The sequence below is a fragment of the Danio rerio genome, chromosome 20 (genome assembly GCF_052040795.2).
Source record: "Danio rerio strain M-AB ecotype USA chromosome 20, GRCz13ab, whole genome shotgun sequence".
Lineage (NCBI taxonomy): Eukaryota > Metazoa > Chordata > Actinopteri > Cypriniformes > Danionidae > Danio > Danio rerio.
The window spans coordinates 56042375-56067182 of NC_141040.1; the positions used below are offsets into that span (position 1 = coordinate 56042375).

Sequence of the window (24808 nt, forward strand, 5' to 3'; positions counted from 1 at the left end):
TTGGAAAAAGTCAGAAAAGTGGGCGTGTCCAGCACTGTTTAGGGGGGAGTGTCGGAGGAGCTAAAGTGGGATGGTGTGGGAGTGTCTATTTGGGCACGCGCGAGTTTCAGTCAAAATACACACACATGAGAAAGTGATGGTGTTTAACCTACATGGACATCTGTAGTGGAATTATTTGCCAAATTATTAATTGTTGGACTTTAACAGCAGTTTTGCTCTTTCATTCAGGGAATTCATTCATGCCCCTCGCGACAAACGCGATATTTGATTGGAGGAACTGCTCTAAGTGTCTATTTTTCATGCAATGTTTGATACCGCACGGCGAATGAGAGAAAAAAACTCTGCATTTCCCGGAAACTTAGATGCACACGGCAGGTAGCGTCAGAAAGCCGCGTGTGTTATTCCGGTCACAAAATGCGGTGCTATGTTTGCACTCAGTGCAATGGTTAACTTAATTCGATACGAACAAACTGAATAAACAAAGAGCACTGGTCACTCACTTACCAAATCTGTAGAGACAGAACAATCACCAGCAGCTAGAGCCGCGTCTTTATGAAGAGGAGACTAACGTTACAAGCGAATCCGGATCTCAGCGTTTGCAGATGAGAACAGCTCTCAGGTAAACAATAATCCTCCTTAGACACGTAAGTTATTGTTGTGGAGCGTCGCGTACACTGTTAATCCACACGTGACTCTGAGCTCTCACAGAGAGAAAATGAAAACGAAACTTAACTGCAGCAAACTAGAAAAGCAACACTTCACGCTTGTTTTGCCAACACAACGTGGCGTCTCTGTGGCGTAAACACGGTGACAGTAATGAATATTAATGAAGCTGCACAATAGAGCGCGCTGATTGGTTTGAACCAAGCCTTACTCATGCATGCAACACACTGTAAGACATAATAAGACTCGCTCTGCCACAGACGCCCAGTCTGCACGCTGGAATACACGCTATTATATCATGACCGTGACGCAGCTTCAAAAATTCGTTTCAAACAGGAAGTACGAATTTGCTTGAAATAACGCAAAAACAACCAATTTACACTTTTTAGTGAAATATAGGTGTCCTAATAGTGTTTTTAGCAGTGTGGGACACATATACGACTGTCAACAGCTCAAAACATGTGTTTTGGTGTTTCGTGACCCTTTAAAAAAACTTCTTTCCATTAAACATAAATTGGAGGAAAAGGGTTGCTAATATTCTGGAGGGCTAATAATTCTGACTTCAACTATATATATATATATATATATATATATATATATATATATATATATATATATATATATATATATATATATATATACAGTTATTTTCCACCATGCAAAGGAAAGAGAAATAAATACAATAGAATAAAAATATTAAACAAACTGTGCTTTAAGCATCTTCACCCTAAGAAAAACACTTTAGCTACAAAAGTCCTTCAGTCAGGAACAGTAAGGGATGTTCTCGTCGTTTGATTAATGATAAAACAGGCGGCAGCATTTCGCACTGTCACTTTAATGGTTTCTCTTTCACGTGTCTTTTGATTCTCAACTTGTTTGTTTATTACGCAAATGAGAGTTAATATGAATAATCACTAAACATGCATTCACATTTTGACACCTATTTGACCATTAAAGCGCTCATGTTAAGATTACTTTAGATGTCTGCTCTCCTCTGCTCGTCTCAGTGTGCGAATGAGACCGAATGCTGACCGCGTGCTTATGCGTGTGCGCGTGTTGCACCCTCACATAAGCACGTGGTCTATCGCGCTTTTGGTATATGATGGAATAATCGTTACTCTCGATTAATGGTTTTTCATAATCGTTAGAAGCCATAATCGAAATCGGATTTTCGATTAATTGCACAGCCCTAATTAAAGATAGATGGATTGAATAATGGATGAATGGATGGATATGATGGAATGAAATATTGATGGATGGATGAAGTTATAGATGGGTGAACAATTGATAGATGGGTTGTTTGATGGAATGATGGGATTTTAAATGTATGGATTGATTGGATGGATAGATGAGTGAAATTATGGATTTGTAGATTGATGGATGGAATGATGGATAGATGCATGGAAGGAAAATGATAGATTGATAAATAAATGGATGGATCGAGTGAGATTGAATTATAGTTGGATGGATTGAATGATGAATGGAATTATCGATAGATGCATGCATTGAGTGATGGATGGATTGAATGGTAATTTGGTTGGATGTAATGAAAGATGGATAATTAGATGAAATGGTAGATGGATGGATAAATGAAATGGACTATGGATGATTAGATTGAATGGTGGATTTGTGGATTGGATGGATGGATAGATGGATAGTTGAAATGAAAGATGGATGTATGGATTAAATGATGGATTTATAGATTAATGGATGGACGGATGGATAGTTGAAATGAAAGATGGATGGGTGGATGGATGATGAATGAAATGGTAGATGGATGAAATGAAATATGGATGGATGGATTGAATGATGGATTTATAGATTGATGGATGGATAGTTGAAATGAAAGATGGATGGATGAAATGAAATATGGATGGATGGAAGCAATGGTGAATGAATAGATGTGTTTGATTGAATGATGGATTTGTGGATAGAGGGATGAAGTGAAAGATGGGTGGGTGGGTGGATGGATGATGAATGAAATGGTGGATGGAAGATGCATGGATAGATGAAATGGTAGATGGATGGATGAATAAAATGGAATATGGATGCATAGATAAATAGATAGAATGATGGATTTGTGGATTGATGGATGATGAATGAAATGGTAGAAGGATGGATGAATGAAATGGACTATTGATAAATAGATGGATGGATTAATGGATGAATGAATAGTTGAAATAAAAGATGAATGAATGGATTGAATGATGAATGGACGGATGGATAGTTGAAAAATGGATGGTTGGATGGATGATGGATGAAATGGAGGATGGATGACTAAAATAATTGGTAGATGAATGGATGAAATAAAATACGGATGGATAGAATGATTGATTTTTGGATGAATAGATGTATTGATTGAATGATGGATGGATGAAATGAATGATGGATTTGTGGATGGATGGATGATGGATGAAATGGTAGAAGGATGGATGAATGAAATGGACTATTGATAAATTGATGGATGAATGGATAGTTGACATGAAAGATGGATTGAATGGATGGATGGATAGTTGAAAAATGGATGGGTGGATGAATGATGGATGAAATGGTACACAAATGGATGAAATGGAGGATGGATGACTAATGTAATTGGTTGATGGATGGATGAAATAAAATACGGATGAATGGAAGGATTGATTTATGGATGAATAGATGTATTGATTGAATGATGGATTTGTGGATTGATTGATGGATGGATGAAATGAATGATGGATTTGTGGATTGATGGATTGGATGGATGGATGATAGATGAAATGGTAGAAGGATGCATGAATGAAATGGACTTGATAAATAGATGGATGGATTGATGGATGGATTGATAGTTGAAATGAAAGATGGATTAAATGATGAATGGACGGATGGATAGTTGAAAAATGGATGGGTGGATGGATGATGGATGAAATGGTTCACAAATGGATGAAATGGAGGATGGATGACTAAATGAATTGGTAGATGGATGGATGGATAAAATGAAAGATGGCTGGATGATGGATGAAATGATACATGGATGGATGGATGAAATGGAGGAAGGATGACTAGATGAAATTGTAAATAGATGGATGGATGAAATGGAGGATGCATGGATAGATGAAATGGAGGATGGATGACTAAATGAAATGGTGGATGAATAAAACGGATGGAAGGAATGATGGATGGATAAATGGGTGTATTGATTAAATTATAGATTTAAGGGTGGATGAATGGATGGATGAAATGGAAGATGGATGGATTTGTGGATTGGATGGATGGATGGATGGATAGATGATAGATGAAATAGTAGATGGAGGACTAGGATGGATTGAATGATGGATTTGTGAATTGATGGATGAATGGGTGAAATGATAGATTGATAGATGGAATGATGGATTGATAAATAGATGGATAGAATGTTAAATAAGCAGAATGATTGATGGATTAGTTTGATTAAATCTCCCCCACACAGCAAAATACGGGGACCCAAAACAACTCTATGGGTGTTAATTTCAACACTTTGAAAGTGTCTCATGGGGTCCACTCAAAACAGAGTTAAATCAACACTTTCAAAAGGGTTGGCATATTGACACCGAAGTAAGGGTTAATTTTAACTCTGGGAAGAGTTAAAAAATGTAACTATATTTAACACCGTCTGGTGTAATATATTGTTATTTTATTCAACTCTCTTGAGTGTAAATATGGTAAAAAGGTCAAATAGACTGTAAATTACAAAAGAAAAAACATTTTATTTGAAAACATTCACCACTTCAACAATTCATTCAGTTTTTAAAATGCAACAATATCAAATATGCTTTAAATGTTTTATTAGTACAGACAGTATCAACAAAATATGTATGACCAGTGCTCAAAAAGGCTGTTTCAGTCCTTTGGTCCAAACTTGATGTTTCATCAGAGCAATTTGAAAGTTCAATATAACGTCACTCATAGTTTTCTTCTGAACTCATAGTTTTCTTCTGAAATTACATTTTAAACAACTTGGCGTGCAAATCTTTCACTTCTGGTGTTTCCTTGGTCCTCCATATCGAACACAGCAGTTTAAATGAAGGTACAAATGCTGTAAACTTGTGTGAAAACAAACTGGAGCTAGGAAATCTCATCAAGCATGTCCTGTGAATGAAGTGCTTCCCAGCCACAGGATGACCTTTTTATCCATGACGATGTAGCAGCTGCTGATCGCTCGTCTGGTGGTTCCTGACGCACGGATATAGGGCGATGCGCATCTAAGAACTCTTCAAGACTCCAGCATGACTAAGAAAAATGTTTGAAAACAAATTGCAATCAAATTCTATGATATATTTAAAAGAACATTTAAAGTAAATAAAACATTCAAGAAATCTAAACTCACCTTTTGAAAATCTTCATGATGATCCACAACTTGACTCTCCCAGCTGGTTGAGGTGACAGGATATGGAAAAGTAGAAAAAACACATACATCACTGTTGAATCTCCAAAAACAATTAGGTTAACCACAATGACTAGAACTGGAAAACAGGCAGCTGTCTGTCCAGAATCCTGAATTTAACACAACATTGGAGCAAAATTTAGAGGAGCTTAAAATCTTTTATATCATTTAGTGATGCTGACTTCCCCAAAATATTGGCCACAGCATAAAAAATATTCATAAACCTACAGTTTTCTGTAAGCGTGTGTGTGTGCGTGCATGTTTCTTTACCAGATTCAACTTGTTAGGCCCTTTCAGGTCCAGTATTGACGCCACCTTTCCTGGAGTCTAGCAGATGTTTCAAGTCCAAATAGAATCTAAAATATTAGGATAAGCAGACGAGGAAAAGTGCAAAGTAAAGAGCAAAACATTATTTAAGTAACAGTTCACCCACAATACAAAACTTATCACCTTCATGTCATTTGTTATTCTCTAATGCTCTAATACCCTCTCAGCTTATTGTGAAACAAATACAGAACTTTATCAAACATACCTTCATTATTATCACCACATATGACCAAGAAGGTGTGCTTGGTCATTTCACCAACTCTGGAAATACACCATCCGTCTCTAATCAGCCACCGTCACAGGGTCTTGTGTTATTGTATAGAGAACTGTGGCTGTTAACAACACATTAGTATCTAACACATATGCATAACCTTCAGATAAAAAAAGAGAGATGAACATCACAAAGTATGCCTCACACTTTTTTAGATATCTTTTGATTCAGATGTTGATTATTGATAATAAATCTACAAATCAAACCTGTATCAAATATGAATCAGTTGATTAATTTTACAGACAGGTGGCTGTTTACAACGCACTAAATTGTCTTTAATAAAACGGAAATGTTGTGTACAGTACATGCTAAGTTTACCCTATAGTTTTAAGCACAATATCATGCGGGAGAAAAAGCTTGACTAAGATGTTCCTGACTACAGAAATAGCCTAACTTACTAACAGTGTTGGGGAGTAACTAGTTACATGTGTAAGGTCCAGCCAGTTGGTCCAATGACGGTATCCAATGGTGGATGAAGGTTCACTGCATGTTCGGTCTTTCCAGTGCACAATGTTGATTTATATTAAATTTAACTCATATCTGACTCCAATTTTAGTATGAGATGGTTTAGAATATTAATATATTTATCCTCGTTTTATCTGACTCCAATTATAAAACATTAAGAAGATTATATCAATATGTAATTTAGATAAATGTTTAAACCGTTAGTCTTCACTAGTAACTATTACATCTGTTCATTCGGGTGCTCATGTCGCTCAGAGAAATCGCCTCGGCCGAAGGCGTCCCTCACGGTCACACTCCAGTCAGTCTTGAATATTAAACAGAGGTAAATTGACTAATACTTTAGATGGCCGCTACCAGCGCGCTCGTTCTAAAATACTTTTGGTTAGTCCCGCTTAGGTGTACACCTTTGAGTTAAGACAATCATCATTTCTAATTAGAGGTTAGGGCATTATTATAAATGTACCCGACTACTGGACTCTATAGTAACTTTGGTTTTCACCAAGCCCATGGTTTCCCATATGAACTTAATTTAGAATAATATTACCTTCAAACAAAGGTCGGGTACCCAATCTAGGTTAGTCGTGCAACACCTTGTTGACCAAGACGGAAGTTATCGCCCTTTCCACCTAAGTACACATGAATCAATATCAAGAGTCAGCCGGATCCCTAAAACACAATTAGTGTGCCCAATGCTCCATCTCAACTGGATTCTAGTCCGTCTACTGACCTGACGCAAGACGTGCGGAAACAAGGATACAGCGTAATCTACTAGAATTAATAATTACAGAGTGAGCAAAATATGGTCAAACATTACAATTTATTAGTCAGGTAAATGTATTATGCCAATTCAATCAGTCAATTCATAAATGATCAATACAAAACATCAAATTATCAAAGATAAATCCAAGATGAAAAAGATGCATTCCTGACTTTGAAATATACATAACATGGAACAAGCCATGTTATGGGCTGATCTGGTTAGGCAGAATCGCGCTGAGTTTTTCTCAAACCTTGCCTTAAATAATCCAAGAATTCCCTTAAGGAAGGGGGTGTGTGTAAAAAGTCACACCCTTCACAGTGGTTCAAAAGATGCCTGAAGTTATATATTTATTGTGTTGATTATGTCTATTTCTGAGAGAATGAGACCATTGTACCAATCGCACTGAGACATTTCAAATGATATCAAACATGATAGTTAAAGTCAGTTTGGTTAATCTAAAACATTCAAACATTGAAATGACCATATGCGTGAGTTGGGGGGATGAAGCTGAGTCTCAGCATAGTCAGATGCAAATGCAGCAGGAAATGGTTTTTCACGCATTCCCCCCTGGTGGGTTGTGGAGTCTATTGGCCCTGTCTTCAGCTCATGTTTTGAATTGTCAAAGACATCAAAAATATTTGTAATATTTCAATTCTTACACATGTAACGCCGTTAAGTAATTTAATTACAAAATAAAAGTAACAGTAATTAGTTACAGTTACTAAGAAAAATATGTAATTAAATTACAGTTACTTTTGAAAATGTTAAAGATTACAAATGGGGTTACATCTAATATTTTTCTTTAAAACTCTGTGATATGTTGCATAATATTAATCTATTGCTTTACCTGTTTTTGACATGCACGATAGCTTCTGCTAAGGCCATTTATTCAAGCTCTGATGCTTTTGATTTGCGGCGCAACCACGGGCGTAAATCCCGGGGGGAACATGTTCATTGTCCTCCTCACCAAATAACATATATAAATATATATAAAAACTCACTCTCTATTGTGAAAAATATATCTGTGTATACCTAAAATAATTGTCTTAGTAGGAAAAAAACACACATTTATTATTTAAAATGCATTTAGAAAGAGTTCACCCCCGCTTACTCATAGTGGTTTGATCCACTGCCGGCGTTTTACATACTCCTCTCGCAACCTGTCACATTTGCACACAGACAGACAGAAACAGAAGTTAGGTGTGTGGCAACGGGTCAATGTTGAGTTTGAGTAAGTATGGTGTATAAATCACATTAAATAAATCGATTCTTCAATGTAGTTAATGCAGAATCATTTATAAATTAGTTGCTTATGTAGTTAACGTATGCTTGTTTACGTTAGCTTGTTGCATACGTTAGTGCACTGCAAAATAATACACCAAAGCCGTTTCACATGCATTGTTTCATTTGTGACGACTTGGCATAATGTTAACTTTACATTAACGAACACAGTTAGCATATTGTTTAGCTGTGGATTTGTTAAATGAGCACTGTGCTACGTCCAAACTAGCCCCACTTTATTTTTTGTATATTCAATTTCAGTTCTGTTATTAAGTGACTAAAGTAATTTAAAATACAAAATGTCCTTGTTTTTATTGTTGTGATGATTTTTATGATAGTTTTTCATTCTTTATGTAAAGCACTTTGAATTAGCATTGTGTATAAAATGTGCTACAGTATAAATAAACTTGCATTGCAGTGTCGTGGACTAGATAAAATGATTAAGGTAAAGTTGGTTTTATATTCGCACATTCATTTACCATGGTACTTTGAATATTCAAACTGAAATCTCATGCAAGTATGACTTCAAAACAACATTAATAATAATAATAATAATACATTTTATTTGTTTAGCACTTTTCCTACATACATGGAACTCAAAGCACTTCACAAACAACAAACAGGCATTGTAAAATAAACCAAATAAAAAAATATATAGACAAATAAAGTAAAATATATACTCAGATAAAAGCATACATGTACACGCATATATGCATACATCTACACAATCACACGCAATATTCTTTACATACATGCACACACACCGTACATGCATATGTACATAAATCTACACAATGTACATAAATTGCATAAACTTCACAAACTGTTATTTTCATACGCAATTTTAAAAAGGTGCGTCTTAACAAGCTTTTTAAAAACATCAATTCCTGGGGATTCTTTTACTAAATTTGGGAAACAATTCCAAGATTTTGCAGCATAGTGACTAAAAGAAGTGCCGCCAGATCGCATCAGATTTACAGAGTGAAGTTCTAAAAGTCGAGCGCTAGAAGAGCGTAGCAAACGGTTTGGATTATATTTTGGTAATCAGTCAGTAAAGTAAGAAGGTGTCATGTTGTGTAGTGCCTTATAAACTAATAAAATAATCTTAAAATTTATTCTATTAATGCTGCTGTGATATGTACTCGTGTCTTCAATTTCATTAAAACTCTGGCTGCTGTATTTTGTATCAATTGCAACATCTTTATAGAACCTTTAGGTAAACAATATAATATTAGCACTATTAACTGAATGTGAACAATGCTGTACTTTGGTTGTTGACAGCTAATATAATTTTACTATATAGAATTTCTAATGAGTACTCTTCTGAAGTTATATTATTAATGAGAGACTGAATTTGCGAATATGAAACCAACTTTACCTCAACGATAAAATGACAGAAAAGGAAAATGGACATAAGATTATTTTTCAGTGCAGCTAAACTCCAAGTACAAAAAGTTCACATATTAAGCAATTTGGCTTTCAGAATGAGTGCTTATGAAAATACTAATGTCACATTATCAATCACAGGCAAAGGAGAAAGAAATGATTGAGGAACAGGCAGAGCAGGTTCAGTCAGATGTACAGTGTCAGGTAAGGGTGTTGTGCTTTACTGAAGGGATAATGACAATTCCTTTAGGGGTGAACAAATTCTTTTTTATGTTTTCTGAGTTGTGGCTGTTTAGCAGATGAACCTCACAGGCTCACCGATTTACAATATGATCTCTCAATTTAACAAGTGTAATGTAAACTAGTTAGTTTATATGAGTTTGGAAAACATCTTTTCCTGCATTTATTCGGCTTCAGGAGTCAGTCTGATGACTGTAAACACAACAAACAATGCAATAAATAGTTTTCAAGAAAAATTTGCTGTCATTGAACCTGAGAAAAACTTTGAAAATAACTATAATGTAGTCTCCATGCTGTAATATAAACAATAAAACCATTTTTAACTGTGGGGACATATCTTTAGAAGTACAATTCAGCTGTATTATTTGTGTCCCCTTCAAAAAATCTTTAAAAAATTAATCATAAGAAATGTTATATTTATTGTCCCCCCTACTGTTAAATCAAATTAATGGTCATGGGCGCACCGCATCTAATCCTCTTTGCCATTGAAAAGCATGAGGAAGTATCTGCAGCTATGGAAGCCTTTCGCTGTTTTATAAAACAGCCGTTTTTTTGTCGTTATCTTGAGTGTACAGAAATAAAAACAGACTCTTTCATTTCCCATGATATATTATGACTCACAAAGTTATCGATTTGTGAATTTCAGGGCACCAGCAGACTCCTCTGGCCAAAGTGAGGTTATAACATTAACAGTGTAGCTAGCTGAACTACATTTCTCAGTAGCGTGACGGTAGCTTTGCTAAAAAAATCAAATACCTTTTCACAGTCGTGAAGCTATGTTATTAGTGCAGTAGTGTCCACACAAGCTACATTTAACGATCACGGATCAATACTGTTTAAAATGTGTAACACCTGGTTTTATTGGATTTTTTTGTTTTTGCTGTTATGTACTATAATGTTTTCCTGTTTGGTACAGCATATTATTTACAGTAAATAATTGAAATGAACAGTTCTGCCTCATATGTTTCATTGGCAGTTTTATTGATCACTAAGATGTGATTGATTTGGATTTAAGTGGCTTCGATTTAAAAAATTAGCAAAAATTAGATGTATTTTTTTTTATTGCAAATGACACATGAATCACCTGCACAACTAACTAACATTGTGATTTTGTAACAACAGTAAACATGTTTTTGTGATAAGGTCTGGTTTTGTGGTGGCTCTACTTTAAATTTAAATAAATTAAATTAATTTTATTTAAGTGATGAAAGCTTTTGAGATTTTAACAGTAAACAGAGCTACTGTAAGCTCACACCTGCTCTGTATAAATGCTTGAAAATTATTTAGTTGAAAATGTTTATTAAAAACTTAAAAGTAATCAAAAAGTAATCAAATGTATTTAGTTACTTTACTTTTATAAAGTAATCGAAAATTACAGTAACTTATTACATTTTAAATAGGGTAATTTGTAATCTGTAATCTATTACATTTTCAAAGTAACCTTTCCAACACTGCTTACTAACGTCAGACATCCCGAGTTGGGAAAAGTCATTTTCGGGGGATACAGAGTTGATTTGCGGGAGGTGGCGGAAGAGATGAGTACCTGAAGAGCAATGGGATGAGTTGCGCGCGAAGTACCTAAAGAGCGGTGGGGGTGACTTACGCGCGAAGTACCTGAAGAGCTGGGAGGGATGCGGTGGAGAGGGGTGTGCAAAGTGTTTAATGACCGGGCGGGAGACGCGCGATTTCCGGGAGATTATCATTCATTTGCGGGCATCTACTTGGGCATCTGGGAGTCTCTGCATTTTTCTGGATAACGTTAACATTAGTCCCGCAACTTTCCGGAGACTTCTGTAACGTTAAATGTCTGAGAAAGTGCAAACGCGGTCATTTAAAGACATTAATGTTAACATTCCAACGGTTAATGGTTGTCAACACTTAATATAATTCAAGCGTACGTTATCACGCGAGTCTATGGACTAACGGTATATGGACGACCACGAATGAACCCGTTTAAAAGGGCCGCAGTGTTTAAAATAACCAAATTAACGTACACAAATAACAAACAATCATATGTTTTAGTCAGGAAGCCTTTTACAAGTAATATACAAGTACATATGTTCATTTACTCACCAGATATGTTTCAGAAACTCTCCAGAGCTTATGGAAACCGTCCTGTGTTGCCGTTAGCATCCGGACAGAGTAGGCTAACGTTAGGCTGCTCCGGGGATTCCCTCGCTAGTTTGCTTCGAATTAAAGGAGAAGTGTCGATTTTATTTTACAGATGGGTAACAACGCACAAAATGGCATTAAGCATGACAGAAATGTGTTGAAGATGTACATTTGATGTTTTTTTGCACTATGTATGCGTGAGCATATAAAAACATTCTTGAAAAGAAGTCAATAGTAATGCAGTTAAGCTAGATACACAAACGACCATGAATGAACCGCAGAAGTTTAAAATTGTCACTCCATTCTAAAGTTATTAACTTAACAATATGTTTACAACTGTATTTCCTTAAAGAAAGTCAGTAAAATACCAACATTTAGGTAGTTTGACTGACCAGTTGCTGTTCTCAACATCAGATGGAAAATGGCGTCTGGAAAATTCTTCAGTGACTGGGGCCGCATGAATTCCCGGATGTTGGAAATAACACCACCAAGTGTTGAAAAGATAACTCCTTGATTTCGCACTGAATAAAATCAATTCTAACTCTTATTATATTCATTTATCAAAATCTAACTCTTTAACGTCAACACTTCACTCTGAAATGCTTCAACACCAAGAATTTAACTCTGATGAATTTGCTGTGCATACGCAGCGTGTTTCAATGGTGTGTATTGATTGTGTCCATCAGATCTTGTGGAGATTGGGCACAGAAATCCTGCATCATCTCCCAAACACTAGCAATGAAGATTTCAACGCTTTATATGAACAGCTGAAGAACGTCGGGGTCCTCAACTTCTCAAAGGTGCGTGCTATTAAACCTCTCAAACTTTCCATATTTACTCTGCATTCAGTGTCTAGCATGTATTTCCAATAGCAGAGCGCCCCAGTCTGCATCATTATCAGCATGTGATTCGTTTACTTGTGATTGTTGTAGATTAGTCTGGAGCACTGCTATCATCTCCTGCTGAACGGACAGATGGATGAAGCCAAACGGCAGCTTTCCATCGCAGAGAGCTGGAGATATGGAAGGGTATCCCGATCTCAATCACTGAGCAAAACGCTGATCACAGCCTACTGCGGCTTACTGGATTACTTGATCTGGAACGAGAAGAAGTCCTCTGTGTCTGAAAACGGTAACATTTAATACACTGACATTAGAAAATCTAGCATAAAGTGTCCTGTTGTGCATTCAAACTTAAAGGGTCACGAAACACCAAAACACATGTTTTGAGCTGTTGACAGTCGTATATGTGTCCCACACTGCTAAAAACACTATTAGGACACCTATATTTCACTAAAAAGTGTAAATTGGTTGTTTTTGCGTTATTCCAAGCAAATTTGTACTTCCGGTTTGAAACGAATTTTTGAAGCTGCGTCACGGTCATGACATAATAGCGTGTATTCCAGCGTGCAGACTGGACGTCTGTGCCAGAGTGAGTCTTATTACGTCTTACAGTGTGATGCATTAATGCATGAGTAAGGCTTGGTTCAAACCAATCAGCGCGCTCTATTGTGCAACTTCATTAATATTCATTACTGTCACAATGTAGACAGCAAAGACGCCACGTTGTATTGGCAAAACAAGCGTGAAGTGTTGCTTTTATAGTTTGCTGCCGTTAAGTTTCGTTTTCATTTTCTCTCTGTGAGAGCTCAGCTGGAGTCACGTGTGGATTAACAGTGTACGCGACGCGCGACAACAATAACTTACGTGTCCAAGGAGGATTATTGTTTACCTGAGAGCTGTTCTCATCTGCAAACGCTGAGATCCGGATTCGCTTGTAGTCTCCTCTTAATAAAGACGCGGCTCTAGTTGCTGGTGATTGTCCTGTCTCTACAGATTTGGTAAGTGAGCGACCAGTGCTCTTTGTTTATTCAGTTCGTATTTTATTCGTATCCAACAAACTATTGAGTGTAAACAAGTTAGCACTAACAGTTAAAACCAAACTATAACCTCGTGTTGGATTTTGTGACAGGAATAACACACGCGGCTTTCTGACGCTACCTGCCGTGTGCATCTAAGTTTTCCGGGAAATGCTGAGTTTTTTTCTCTCATTCGCCGTGCGGTATCAAACATTGCATGAAAAATACACGCTTAGAGCAGTTCCTCGAATCAAATATCACGTTTGTCGGGAGGGACATGAATGAATTCCCTGAATGAAAGAGCCAAACTGCAGTTAAAGTCCACCATTTAATAATCTGGCAAATAATTCGACTACAGATGTCCATGTAAACACAGTCACATTGTCCGCTGTGTGTGTGTGTGTTTTGACTCTGAAATTCAGCGCGCCCAAATAGACACTCCCACACCAAGCCGCTTTTCTTCCTCCGACACTCCCCCCTAAACAGAGCTGGACACGCCCACTTTTCTGACTTTTTCCAAAGTAGAGGTGTGAAAACACCCTGCTGAAACAAGGGGGTTTCATGGCCCTTTAAGATACTGCTATATAAATATAATATTATAATATTATAATATTAAAGGGGACCTATTATGGAAAAATGTCTTCTATATGCTGTTTAAATGCAGTTGTGTGGCACCAGTGTGTGAATATAGCCAGCCTCTAATTCTGTTTTTTATAATCACACTTGATAAATAGTCTGCAGGAACACTTCAATTGACATTCTGCCTTTGTACGTGTCATCAGAGGGGGAAAGCGATGTCACAACTCAGTTTTTTCACAAAGATAATGTTTGCTCTGTTTTCAGTCTGCTGTGTTCCATGTATTCGTCATGTGATCTTAAAGCCTAGTTCACACTACAGGATTTTAAACATCAGCAGATCGCTGTGCCGTTCACACTACATGACTTGACTTTGTGTCTTAATCTCTGTGGTGTTCACACTACGCGACACTCTGTGAATGATCCACAAGAGGGGGGTCACACACTACATGATCTGACAACATCTCATTCCCCAACAGCTCATTCAAGCTACCAAACCACAGCCAATGAAATTTTTAGGGAGGAGTCGTCAGAAAAAGCTGAACACTATTGGCTGCTTGTGTGCCGATTACATCACTGACAGCGTTTCAAGCTTTGGAGAAAGCATTTAAAAACATCGTCAAATCAGCTGATTTATCAGAGGATTAATCACTCATCTGCAAGGTTCGAGTGGATAGATACACAGAGAGTTTTTAATTTTTGTAATTGTATAACTCTTTGAAATAAAACTAACATATCTATAACACCCTGCCGTTTTCTAACTATCAGTGTTTTTCTTTCTGACATTGTTTTTTTTTTTATTACAAAACAGTAAAGAACTGAGCATTTCTGCCTTAAATTACCATATTGGTCAAAATGACTGCATGCATGTCTGATACTTTTCGCTGTGACTTTAAATATGTGTGCATTTTTTGCCTAGCAACTTCCTGCTAACATAAACAAAACTTTCTGATGGCAAAAACATCAATTTACTTCAGATATCTTTCAAAACAGCATATTCTGTGCTGTTAAATAGCTCCTGTTTGAAAGTGAAAATGAAAGCCAAGACCTTTGCGTGTTCTAGTATCTTAACTACATATTTATAGGCTGTATTACCAAAAAAAGATTATATTTTTAGGGTAATGGTGTCATTAAATATGATGCCAGACATTCAAAGCTTAATTTTAATATCTCAATAGTATGGTAATTCTAATAGTTACAGAATTCTATTTCCAATATTAATATAATAATAATATTAATATTAATAATATTAATATATTCTACTTTTAATGTATATGTTAAGCGAGTGCGTTGATGCCCATTCTGACCAATCACAGATGTTTCTGTTGAGCTCATGCTGATCTGCTCTCTCATTGGCTGCAACTCGTCACTACATCTGACCACACGTGGGGTTGAGTCGGCCGACTGCTCTGGAATATTCAGCATGCTGAATGTTGGATTTCCGTCTGCGAGGTGTCGGCGACGCGTCAGCGAGCCTCGTTGATGCGTTGTTCATTAGTTCACACATAAAGAGAGGCGAGCACCGTGCACCCGCAGATTTCTTCCCGATCACAGCCTGATCTGTCGGCGAGCTCGTTAACTTCCAAATCGGGCTCAAATCAGGCTTAAAATCCTCTAGTGTGAAGTATTAACTCATGCTTTTATTCTCCATGTGTGTTTGTTTTCATCATGTTCCCGCCATTTGTTAATGTTCATCAGTTTCACCTGTGTCTCACCCCTGTCAGTCATTAGTTTCCATCATGTCATGTGTGTGGGTTATAGAAACTCCTTTCTATAACCCACCAGATCTATACCACAACAATCACGAGTCTGGAGCAGGGGAGAAGTGAACCTCTCCGTGGGTTGAGACACACTGCTCTTTTGTAGCAGCGCATTACTGCAGCACGCTCCAATGATGAGCACCACCTGGGCCCAATCAACTCTACCTAGTGAGCAGGCAGAGACACACAGTGAAAGTAAAAGAGAAACACACAACATAACCACTCCCAATGGGCAGTAAACACATAAATAAACAATAATAATAATAATAAATACATCCAAGGGATGTAACACCCCCACCACTAAGAATACAAATCAAGGTTTGTAATCAAGATTGTTTTACCTTATCGCATTGCTTAAGGTACCTGGGTCAGAAATGAACCCCACAGTTACACTCTAGAAAGAGCATCAGCCGTAACATTTTCACTCCCCCTCTTGTGCTGAATGTCCAGGTTGTACTCTTGGATGGTAAGGGCCCACCGTAATAAGCGTTGGTTAGAACCGGACATGCGAGAAAGGAACACCAAAGGGTTATGGTCGCACATCTCTCCCGCGATTTATTCAGAAATTTACTCCCACACCATAAGAAATCTGGCCGGCTCCCGCGGTACTGCAGCGGGAATGCAGAGCTGTAATCGGGCCATAAAAATTATACCCGATAGGTCCCGAGTCCGACAGGTACATTTTGATTGACAGCTTTATAAAGCCCGAACCCATTTACAGCCCGACAATATTCAAATGTGCTCATGCACACAGCTCTAATGCATTTTTTAAAGAATGAGTCATTTATATGTTTTAACATCATTTATTCGTAACAAACGTAGACTAGGCTATAGGCCACTTGAAATTTGGAACAAAGAAATAGCTAAAGTAAGTCCTCTGTAACATCGTAACATCTCAGCACTCTATAGGTCTAGGTAGATGCACTTAGCCTTTAAATTGGCCAACACACAAATGTAAAAAAATCTTTCTTAACAAATCAAATTAAAATAAACTCTAAATGATGACGGGTATTTTGGCAATAACGAAATTAAGATAAAGGCTCTGCAAGGTTTGTTTCTCAACTTCTCTTCACAATCTGGCATTAAGGCGGCGGTGAAGCTGAATAATAAAAGAATAATGCCACCATTAGCCTGTATACTCTGTCTACATTATGATTATATGGTTTAATTAATATTTATTTATAATTGAAAAACCCTTTACTCACCAAGATTAGGCTACGTGTGTTTGTGGAGGAACATTTTTAAATCCACTGGCTTTAGCGCAGTCCTGCGCTCACGGGGTCCAGCAGCTGAACACCCTTTCCTGCTGCTACAGGTCGAGATGCAGAGTTCTGATCTGGCTGATTTTGCAAGTTTTGGGTAGGATTGTTTGTTCATCTTCTACCAGTCAGGAACATCCATTTAATTTTCCATGACTGTAGTTTCATTGTAGCGAGAGGCCTCGTCTTTTTATCTGTCAGCTTGCGGTTTAGGGCTCTACCGTAATACGCAGTGTATGAGCGACCGCGAAATACCTGCGGCTGGAATGCGCTCTTTCTGAGCTAGTGACTGGCTTGACCGCCGTAATAATTCGCTTTTTTTACTACTACATCATTTGTTTCACCTTTGCAGGGATGGATTTTAATGCAGGGATTTGGATTTTTTCGGGTCTCGCCGGGTTCGGGCAAAGATCTTCATCTCTAATGCAGACCTCTCGTTCATATTAACTACGTCTCCCTTCTGTTCAGTCGAAACTGCCAAACTGCAGGACACTTTGAAGCGCGACACGTCACGTCACCTCTCCCTCTCCCCCTCCCTCTCCCTCTTCCTCTCTCTCTCTCCTCCACACTGTCCCGTGATGGCAACCACACATACGTTTTTGTAGGCATTAAATAAAGGATATTTAATATTTTATGACGGTATAACGGTATTGAAACTGACACCGTTGCTATTTTTAGATCCCGCGGTATACCATAATACCGAAATACCGCCCAAGCCTAATGTACACGATAATGGACTGAGGATTGTTTCCCAAATAAACTTCAAAATGTTGAAGTGCCAGTAACAGGGCTAGAGCTTCCTTTTCAATTACGCTGTAGTTCAAAACGCCAAACTTTGGATCAAAGCCTAAAAAGGGCAGTTCCAGAGAGTTAGAAAACATTATCTGTGTGGTATTTCGAGCTAAAAGTTCACACACGCACACTCTAGGAACATCAGAGACTTATTTTACATCTTGTAAAAATAGGTCCCCGTTAATCTTTTTGTTGTGTCATATGAAATGTCTGTAAAGCAGGGGTGCTCAATCCTGTTCCTGGAGATCTACCTTCCTGTACAGTTTAGCTCCTACCCTGATCAAACCCACCTGAACCAATTAATTAGGACCTGAAATCCACTTGATAATTACAGGCAGGTGTGTTTGATAAGGGTTGCAACTGAAATCTGCAGGAAGGTAGATCTCCAGGAACAGGGTTGGCCACCCCTGCTGTACAGTGAGTTGATTTTGTTGTTGTGCATGTTTTGTGTGTCAGAGGAGCTGAGCAGTAATCATGAGATGCACAGTTACTTCAGACAGGCGTCAGTGACTCTGAAGGACATCATCAGTCTGCCTGGAATCTGGGACCCGTTTGTGCTGAGCTACGTTAATGTGAGAACTTACCCTTTTTTTTTTTTTTTTAATGAAAAAAACATCTCCTGTATCTCTATAGCAGTGGTTCTCAAACTTTATTCCAAGAATGGCTTGGGTCTAAGCCAGGGGTGTCCAAACTCGGTCCTGGAGGGCCGGTTTCCCGCACAGTTTAGCTACAACTTCCTTTAACACGCCTGCCTGGAAGTTTCTAGTACACCTAGAAAGAGCTTGATTAGCTGGCTTAGGTGTGTTTAATTGGGGTTGGAACTAAAATATGCAGGACACCCACCCTCCAGGACCGAGTTTGGACACCCCTGGTCTAAGCAGAGTTTCTGAGAGTTGGCTAACTTGCCATTGTGTTCACATGCTCAACAGAAATGACTGGCTGTGAAGCTCATCAGTTCACCGAACTCAACGCTGTTCACTGAGTGTAACCACAGATGCAGAGACACTGGAGCATTTTAAAGTCATGTCGATCAGCTGGTTTGTCTATGAGCTGACATACGAGTGATCCGCTGATGAATCACGGCTTTAAAACACTCCAGTGTTCGTACATCTATGGAAAAGCTAGGTTTTTGTCGGAAGTGGTGTAAGTGAGACCAGCAGTGGTCTCCCATTGATGTATTGACCAGGCGCAGCCCTGCTCAGCTTCAGTGGGCGACCATGTGAGAGATAAAGAGCTCTAGCGAATCAATTTATGCAAATCTAGCACCTGTGCAATGAAGTGCAGATCATCTGAATAGATTAAATAGACACATCGCAGATATCCTGCATTAGACATACACAGCACAGGCCGCGGTTTCTGATTGCGTCATCACAACATACTGTTTCGACCGCGTTGTTTCGGTGATAATAATCTTTTAGTGGCCGAATATTCGGTGCATCCCTAGAAATAATGTTAATACCTTAATGAAAACAACATTAAGTAATCGTATGAATTAACCATACATAAATCAACAGATAAACAAAAACAAAACAAACTAGCATCGGCGGATGAGCATTCAAATGTGTTTGGTTATGTTCAGATAAATACACACAGGGTTTCCGCAAGGTCTAAAATTAAAAAATCGAAATTTAAGGCTTTAAAAAGTCTTAAATTCGCTGTTCTAGGTCTTAAATATTTTGGCACAGGTCTTATTTTCTGATGTCCATGTAATGCTATATCTAATGCTCTTTTAAGTTTTTCTTTTTTGTTGTTGCTAGGTTTATGTGGTGTTGTAGTTCTTTATTTCAATAGTCCAATTGTAATTTGCGGTATTACAACTACAAATGAGATCAACATGCAATAGCCAATCAGCTTTCTGTTTTTAAACTCATCATCGCTGTGTTTGTGGAGGTTCGCTGTGGGTGCGCGCCACATTTTTGCGCAAGAACATTTGTGCGAGAGCAGTGCGTATTTGAGAGTGAGAAAATTTCACAAACAGAGGAAATCGGTGCACGAGCAAAGAGATTCGCTCGCTCGAATTACTTGAATGCACTCTTGACTTGTAATAATGCGCTCACGACATTTGTCAGTGAAATAACGCCTTAACGGAGCTAATAGAATTTTTTAAAACTCCAGTGAACAGTTCACGTGGCGCCTCATTTGATTTGAGTTGAATATGAAACACTCTGAAGAGAAACAGGTATATCTGCACCGACATCTTTATGATCCATCCAAGCGTGATCATAGGGAGAACGTACTAGATGATCAATAATTCTTTGCTTGAAATTGCAACAGAAGTGGGAAAGGAAGAAAGTTTTTGTAAAAGTTTGAAAAAACCTGAGAGATAGGTTTGTTAAAACAAAATAAGAGGCCCCCAAAAAAAACATCTTCAATGATATTATTGATTCTCTTTTTATTCGTCTGATTTTACTGTGTTTCTTTTGACCGCCCCCTGTCATTTAAAAAAATATCTCAATAGCGAACGTGTCAAGTAAAGCCTCGTCCATTTCGTGAGGTGTGTGATGCGGTGCCAGGTGAAAGTATAAATCAGCATGAAGATGTTTGTTTGTTTTTTTCTATATTTTATTGGTGCATCTAACCTATCTTTAGTACTGTTCAATATAAATACATTTATTTTACCACTAATTTTGTAATTTTACATTTTCTCTGGCGTGTTTTTGATATTTCGATATAGGTCTTAAAAAGCCTTAAATTTGACATTGATATATGCAGGAACCCTGTGCACAGATAAAGTAGTTCCGGCAGGTTTAGCGTGCATTACAGCTCCATATCACTACACTAATTTGAGTTATTTCACAGCTACAACAGTCAGAAATCACATCAAACACAACAGAAGACTTTGGAGGGAAATGTGGAAGAATCTAGTGCTAGACACAGGAACAGTCTGAGGACAAAAACCTGACAAATAACATCTCGAATACTAAATCTGAACAGTGGATTTAGCTGTGGGGAGTTTTATATAAGCAGAATAATTGACTCTGATCTGTTGAATTATTGGAAACTAGTTGATTCAGTCAAGCGGAGTGATCATTATTCCTCAGGTGTGCAATGTTTTACAGTAATTCAATCCGTTATTCCTCACTTAACTAAGCTTTTCTAACATGTTTGTGTGCAGATGTTGGAGTTTTATAAGCAGGAGGAGAGCGCTCTGCAGGCTTTGGAGAATTACGCATACAACAAGGAGTTTCCATCGAACCCAAACGCTCATGTTTATCTGTACCAGTTCCTGAAGAGACACGACGCTCCAAGGGAAAAGCTCATCAGCACATTGAGGGTATGAAAGATTCAGCTGGAGAATAAATGTGGAGTTTCTCATTGGAGGATTCATTTATTCTGCTTTTCCTGCTGTTCAGATTCTGCACTCTTTAGTCCCGAGTCATGAGCTGATGCTGGAGCTCTGCAATCTCCTGCTGGATACATGTACGTACAGAAAACACACACTGCTTAATTGCTTTTAGCACACTGATATGTTGTTATAAGCCAGTGGTTCCCAACCTTTTTCTTTGAGGCCCCCCCCCATGAACATATACAAACATTGGAGCCCCCCACCATATAAATACACACGCACGCACACACATATGTACTGTGTATATATATGTGTGTGTGTGTGTGTGTGTGTGTGTTTGTGTAATATTAATATATAATATGTATAGAAAATATAAATTAATCAGTTTTAACTTGTCTTGGCCTTCAATAAAACTAAAATTTAGGTAGGCTTTGTCATACTGTCTAATCTTTTTCTTCGCCTCTGAAGAATCACTGCATTTACGTTTGTCTGCCATTTTTGTTTTGATTTTGCCTTTACGACACGTTGACAAGCAGATTGCGCGAGTGAGCAAAATTTAAATAATTATTTAAAGTTATTTATTTTAATTATTTTCACTATTATGTTGGAATTTTAAGTATGTGTTTAAATTTTTTTTTTGGTACTTAAAAATACATTTATAATAGTAGGGCTGCTCGATTTTGGGAAAAATCATAATCACGATTATTTTGGTCATAATTGTAATCACGATTATTCAAAACCATTGCCAGTTAAAGTCAAAATTATTAGCGCTCCTGAGATTTTTTTTTTTTTTTATAAATATTTCCCAAATTATGTTTAACAGAGCAAGGAAATTTAACAGTATTTCCTATAATATTTTTTCTTCTATTTGTTTTATTTTAGCTTGAGTAAAGAAAGGTTTAAATATTTTGAAACCAATTTAAAGTCAATATTATTTTTGATTGTCTGCAGAATAAACTACCGTTATAATGACTTGCCTTATTACTCTAATTAAGCCTTTGAACTGCACTTTAATCTGAATGCTTGTATTTTGAAAAATATCTAGTAAAATATTATGTGCAGTCATTATAGCAAAGACAAAAAGAAATCAGTAATTAGAAATGAGATATCAAAACTATTATGTTCAGAAATAAGTTAATAAAATATTCTTTCCATGAAACAGAAATTGGGCAGGAAAAGGTTTGCTAATATACAAGAGGGCTAATAATTCTGACTTCAACTGTATACATACAGTTATTTTCCACCCTGCAAAGGAAAGAGAAATAAATACAATAGAACAAAAATATGAAACAAACTGTGCTTTAAGCATCTTCACTGTAAGAAAAACACTTAAGCTACAGCAGTCCTTCAGTCAAGAGCAGCGAGGGTTTTCTTGTTATGTTTGTTTAATAATGATAAAAACAGGCGGCAGAAGGAATATTTCTCGCTGTCTCTTTAATGGTTTCTCTTTCACGTCTTTTGATCCTCAACTCGTTTGTTTATTACACAAATGAGGGTTAATATGAATAATCACTAAACACCGCGTTTTGACACCTATTTGACCATTAAAGCGTTCACGTTAAGATGACTTTAGATGTCTGCGCTCCTCTGCTCGTCTCAGTGTGCGAATGAGAGTGAATGCTGACCGGCCGCATGCTTCTGACTGCGTGATCGTGCTGCACACACACATAAGCTCTTTCGCGCTTTTAAGAGCAACACGTGTTTTTTTTTTTTTTTATTGACCTCAATAACAAACATACAAAATTCAACAATTTACACAAAAGAACACAATGACAATAACAGATCAGGATAAACAATATAAACTTTAAAAATTAAATAAAAAAAGAAACAAAAGGGAGAAAAAAAAAATAAATAAATAAAATTAAACATACATAACACAAATACAGCAAGAGGAAAGGAGGACTTATGTAACCGTGCTGTTTCCAAAATATTTATCATAAAGAACTAAAAATCTATCACTTTTCTTATTATTAACTAATCTAAGAGATTTAATAAAAACACCAATTTCTATTAAAAAATGTGAAAAAGAAGGCTGCGAACAGGAGAATTTTTGTTTATGGATAAAATATTTTCCATACAAAATAAAAAAGTCAATAATGTAATTCTCTGATATATCAGCCCCACCTCCATAATAACAAACGACATCCTGAAGATGAAAGGGTCTGGAAGAAGCAATGTGGTTACCTATATGGAGATATAAGTTTTTCCAAAAGTTTTTTGTACTTTCACATTGAAAAAATATGTGAATCAGCGTTTCGTCTTCACTCTTACAAAATGTGCATAAACTGTCAATCTCCAAATACTTAGCCAAAGTACCGTTTACTGGGTATATTTTATGAAGAATTTTGAAATGAACCTCTTTTGTTTTATTGGAAATGCAGTACTTATGAGGTAATAGCCAGGCTTTTTTCCAGTCTGTTGTGTCAAGGAAGGATGCCCAGTAAAATTTGCCTTTAGGAACATTATATTTTTTATTTTGAAAAATTTGTCGAATATATTTATTATTACATTTGTTGTCAAATAGACTAATTCCATTTAAAATCAGCTCTGGTTCTTTAATAACATTTTCATTAAACATTAAATGTGATTTTATAAGTTGAATTAGGCCTAACGGAATTGCTTTTTGCACAGCATTAAATTCTTTAAAAGGTAATGGAAAATTATTATTAGACATAAATTGTTAAGAGCAACACGTGTACAACTGGAACGTGGCAAAATATGATGCAATAATCATTTATCTCGATTAATGCTTTTTTATAATCGTTTGAAACCGAAATCTAAATCGTATTTTCGATTAATTGCAAAGCCCTTTATAATAGTGGAGCATTTTTATGCCTTTTTCTACCTCAATACTTATCCTCTCCCGCGCCCCCCCTGTGAACTCTGGCGCCCCCCTTAGGGGCGGTGCACATGCCCTTTTTAGTCTTGGATAGAAAGTGCCCTTCCAAAATGATCAAAAGTGCCCCCGCGACGCGACACACCTTCGGTCCCGCCCTTCAGTAGGCGCGCGACAACACCGCTCTTGAGGACGCGCGCGACAACACAGCTGATCAGAACGCGCGCGGCGACAACACCGCTCTTCAGCACGCGCGCAACAACAACCCCTCTTAACTATCTCGGTGCTGAAAAACTGCGAGACTGTAGTCTGTAACGCGGATCGAGTGCTTTTATAAGATGACAGAAGCCCACATCTCCAATCACCGAAAACGGCTGCAAATCTTTAGCCATAAACACCCGCACTGCCTTTGTTATTTTATGTGTCTCTCAGAACCAGTTGGGTTTGTTTGCTGAAAGATTCAGCGAGGGATTGTTGCTGTTTAGACTTTATTACCTTCTCTGCTGTCCTTCCTTTAGACAGTGATATTACTGGGTG

The 24808-nt window shown here is 37.3% G+C and overlaps 1 protein-coding gene and 2 long non-coding RNA genes across 16 annotated transcripts in view; 2 read left to right on the top strand and 1 right to left on the bottom strand.

The window, feature by feature from the left end:
• taf1a (TATA box binding protein (TBP)-associated factor, RNA polymerase I, A) overlaps window positions 1-24808 on the top strand; it is a 60870-nt gene that overhangs the window by 24469 nt on the left and 11593 nt on the right. For 5 of the 10 annotated variants that reach the window (XR_015517865.1, XM_087297636.1, XM_087297635.1 and 2 more), the window contains 5 exon segments: window positions 12591-12704; window positions 12837-13035; window positions 18606-18721; window positions 21265-21423; window positions 21503-21569. Coding sequence is in view for 7 of the 10 variants with exons in the window: in XM_087297636.1 (XP_087153762.1) it covers window positions 12591-12704; window positions 12837-13035; window positions 18606-18721; window positions 21265-21423; window positions 21503-21569 (655 nt within the window). In the remaining 3 variants the exon portion in view is untranslated. 10 annotated transcript variants of the gene reach the window in all.
• LOC147832357 (uncharacterized) lies at window positions 3024-5000 on the top strand. Its single transcript, XR_015519218.1, has 2 exons — window positions 3024-3175; window positions 3533-5000. It is a non-coding gene; the product is annotated as an uncharacterized LOC147832357 (long non-coding RNA).
• Window positions 4366-24808, bottom strand: part of LOC141379470 (uncharacterized) — a 40296-nt gene continuing 19853 nt past the window's right edge. The window contains exons 1-9 of one of the 5 annotated variants that reach the window (XR_015519112.1): window positions 17304-17818; window positions 16440-16556; window positions 15646-16263; window positions 11866-11978; window positions 7997-8045; window positions 5595-5721; window positions 5333-5418; window positions 5006-5048; window positions 4366-4908 (exon numbers count right to left, since the gene is read on the bottom strand). This is a non-coding gene — a long non-coding RNA (uncharacterized LOC141379470). Of the gene's footprint in view, window positions 4909-5005; window positions 5049-5332; window positions 5419-5594; window positions 5722-7996; window positions 8046-11865; window positions 11992-12296; window positions 12360-15645; window positions 16264-16439; window positions 16557-17303; window positions 17819-24808 lie in introns of those variants that run through there. The other 4 variants (XR_015519114.1, XR_015945615.1, XR_015519113.1 and 1 more) reach the window with 4 other exon arrangements.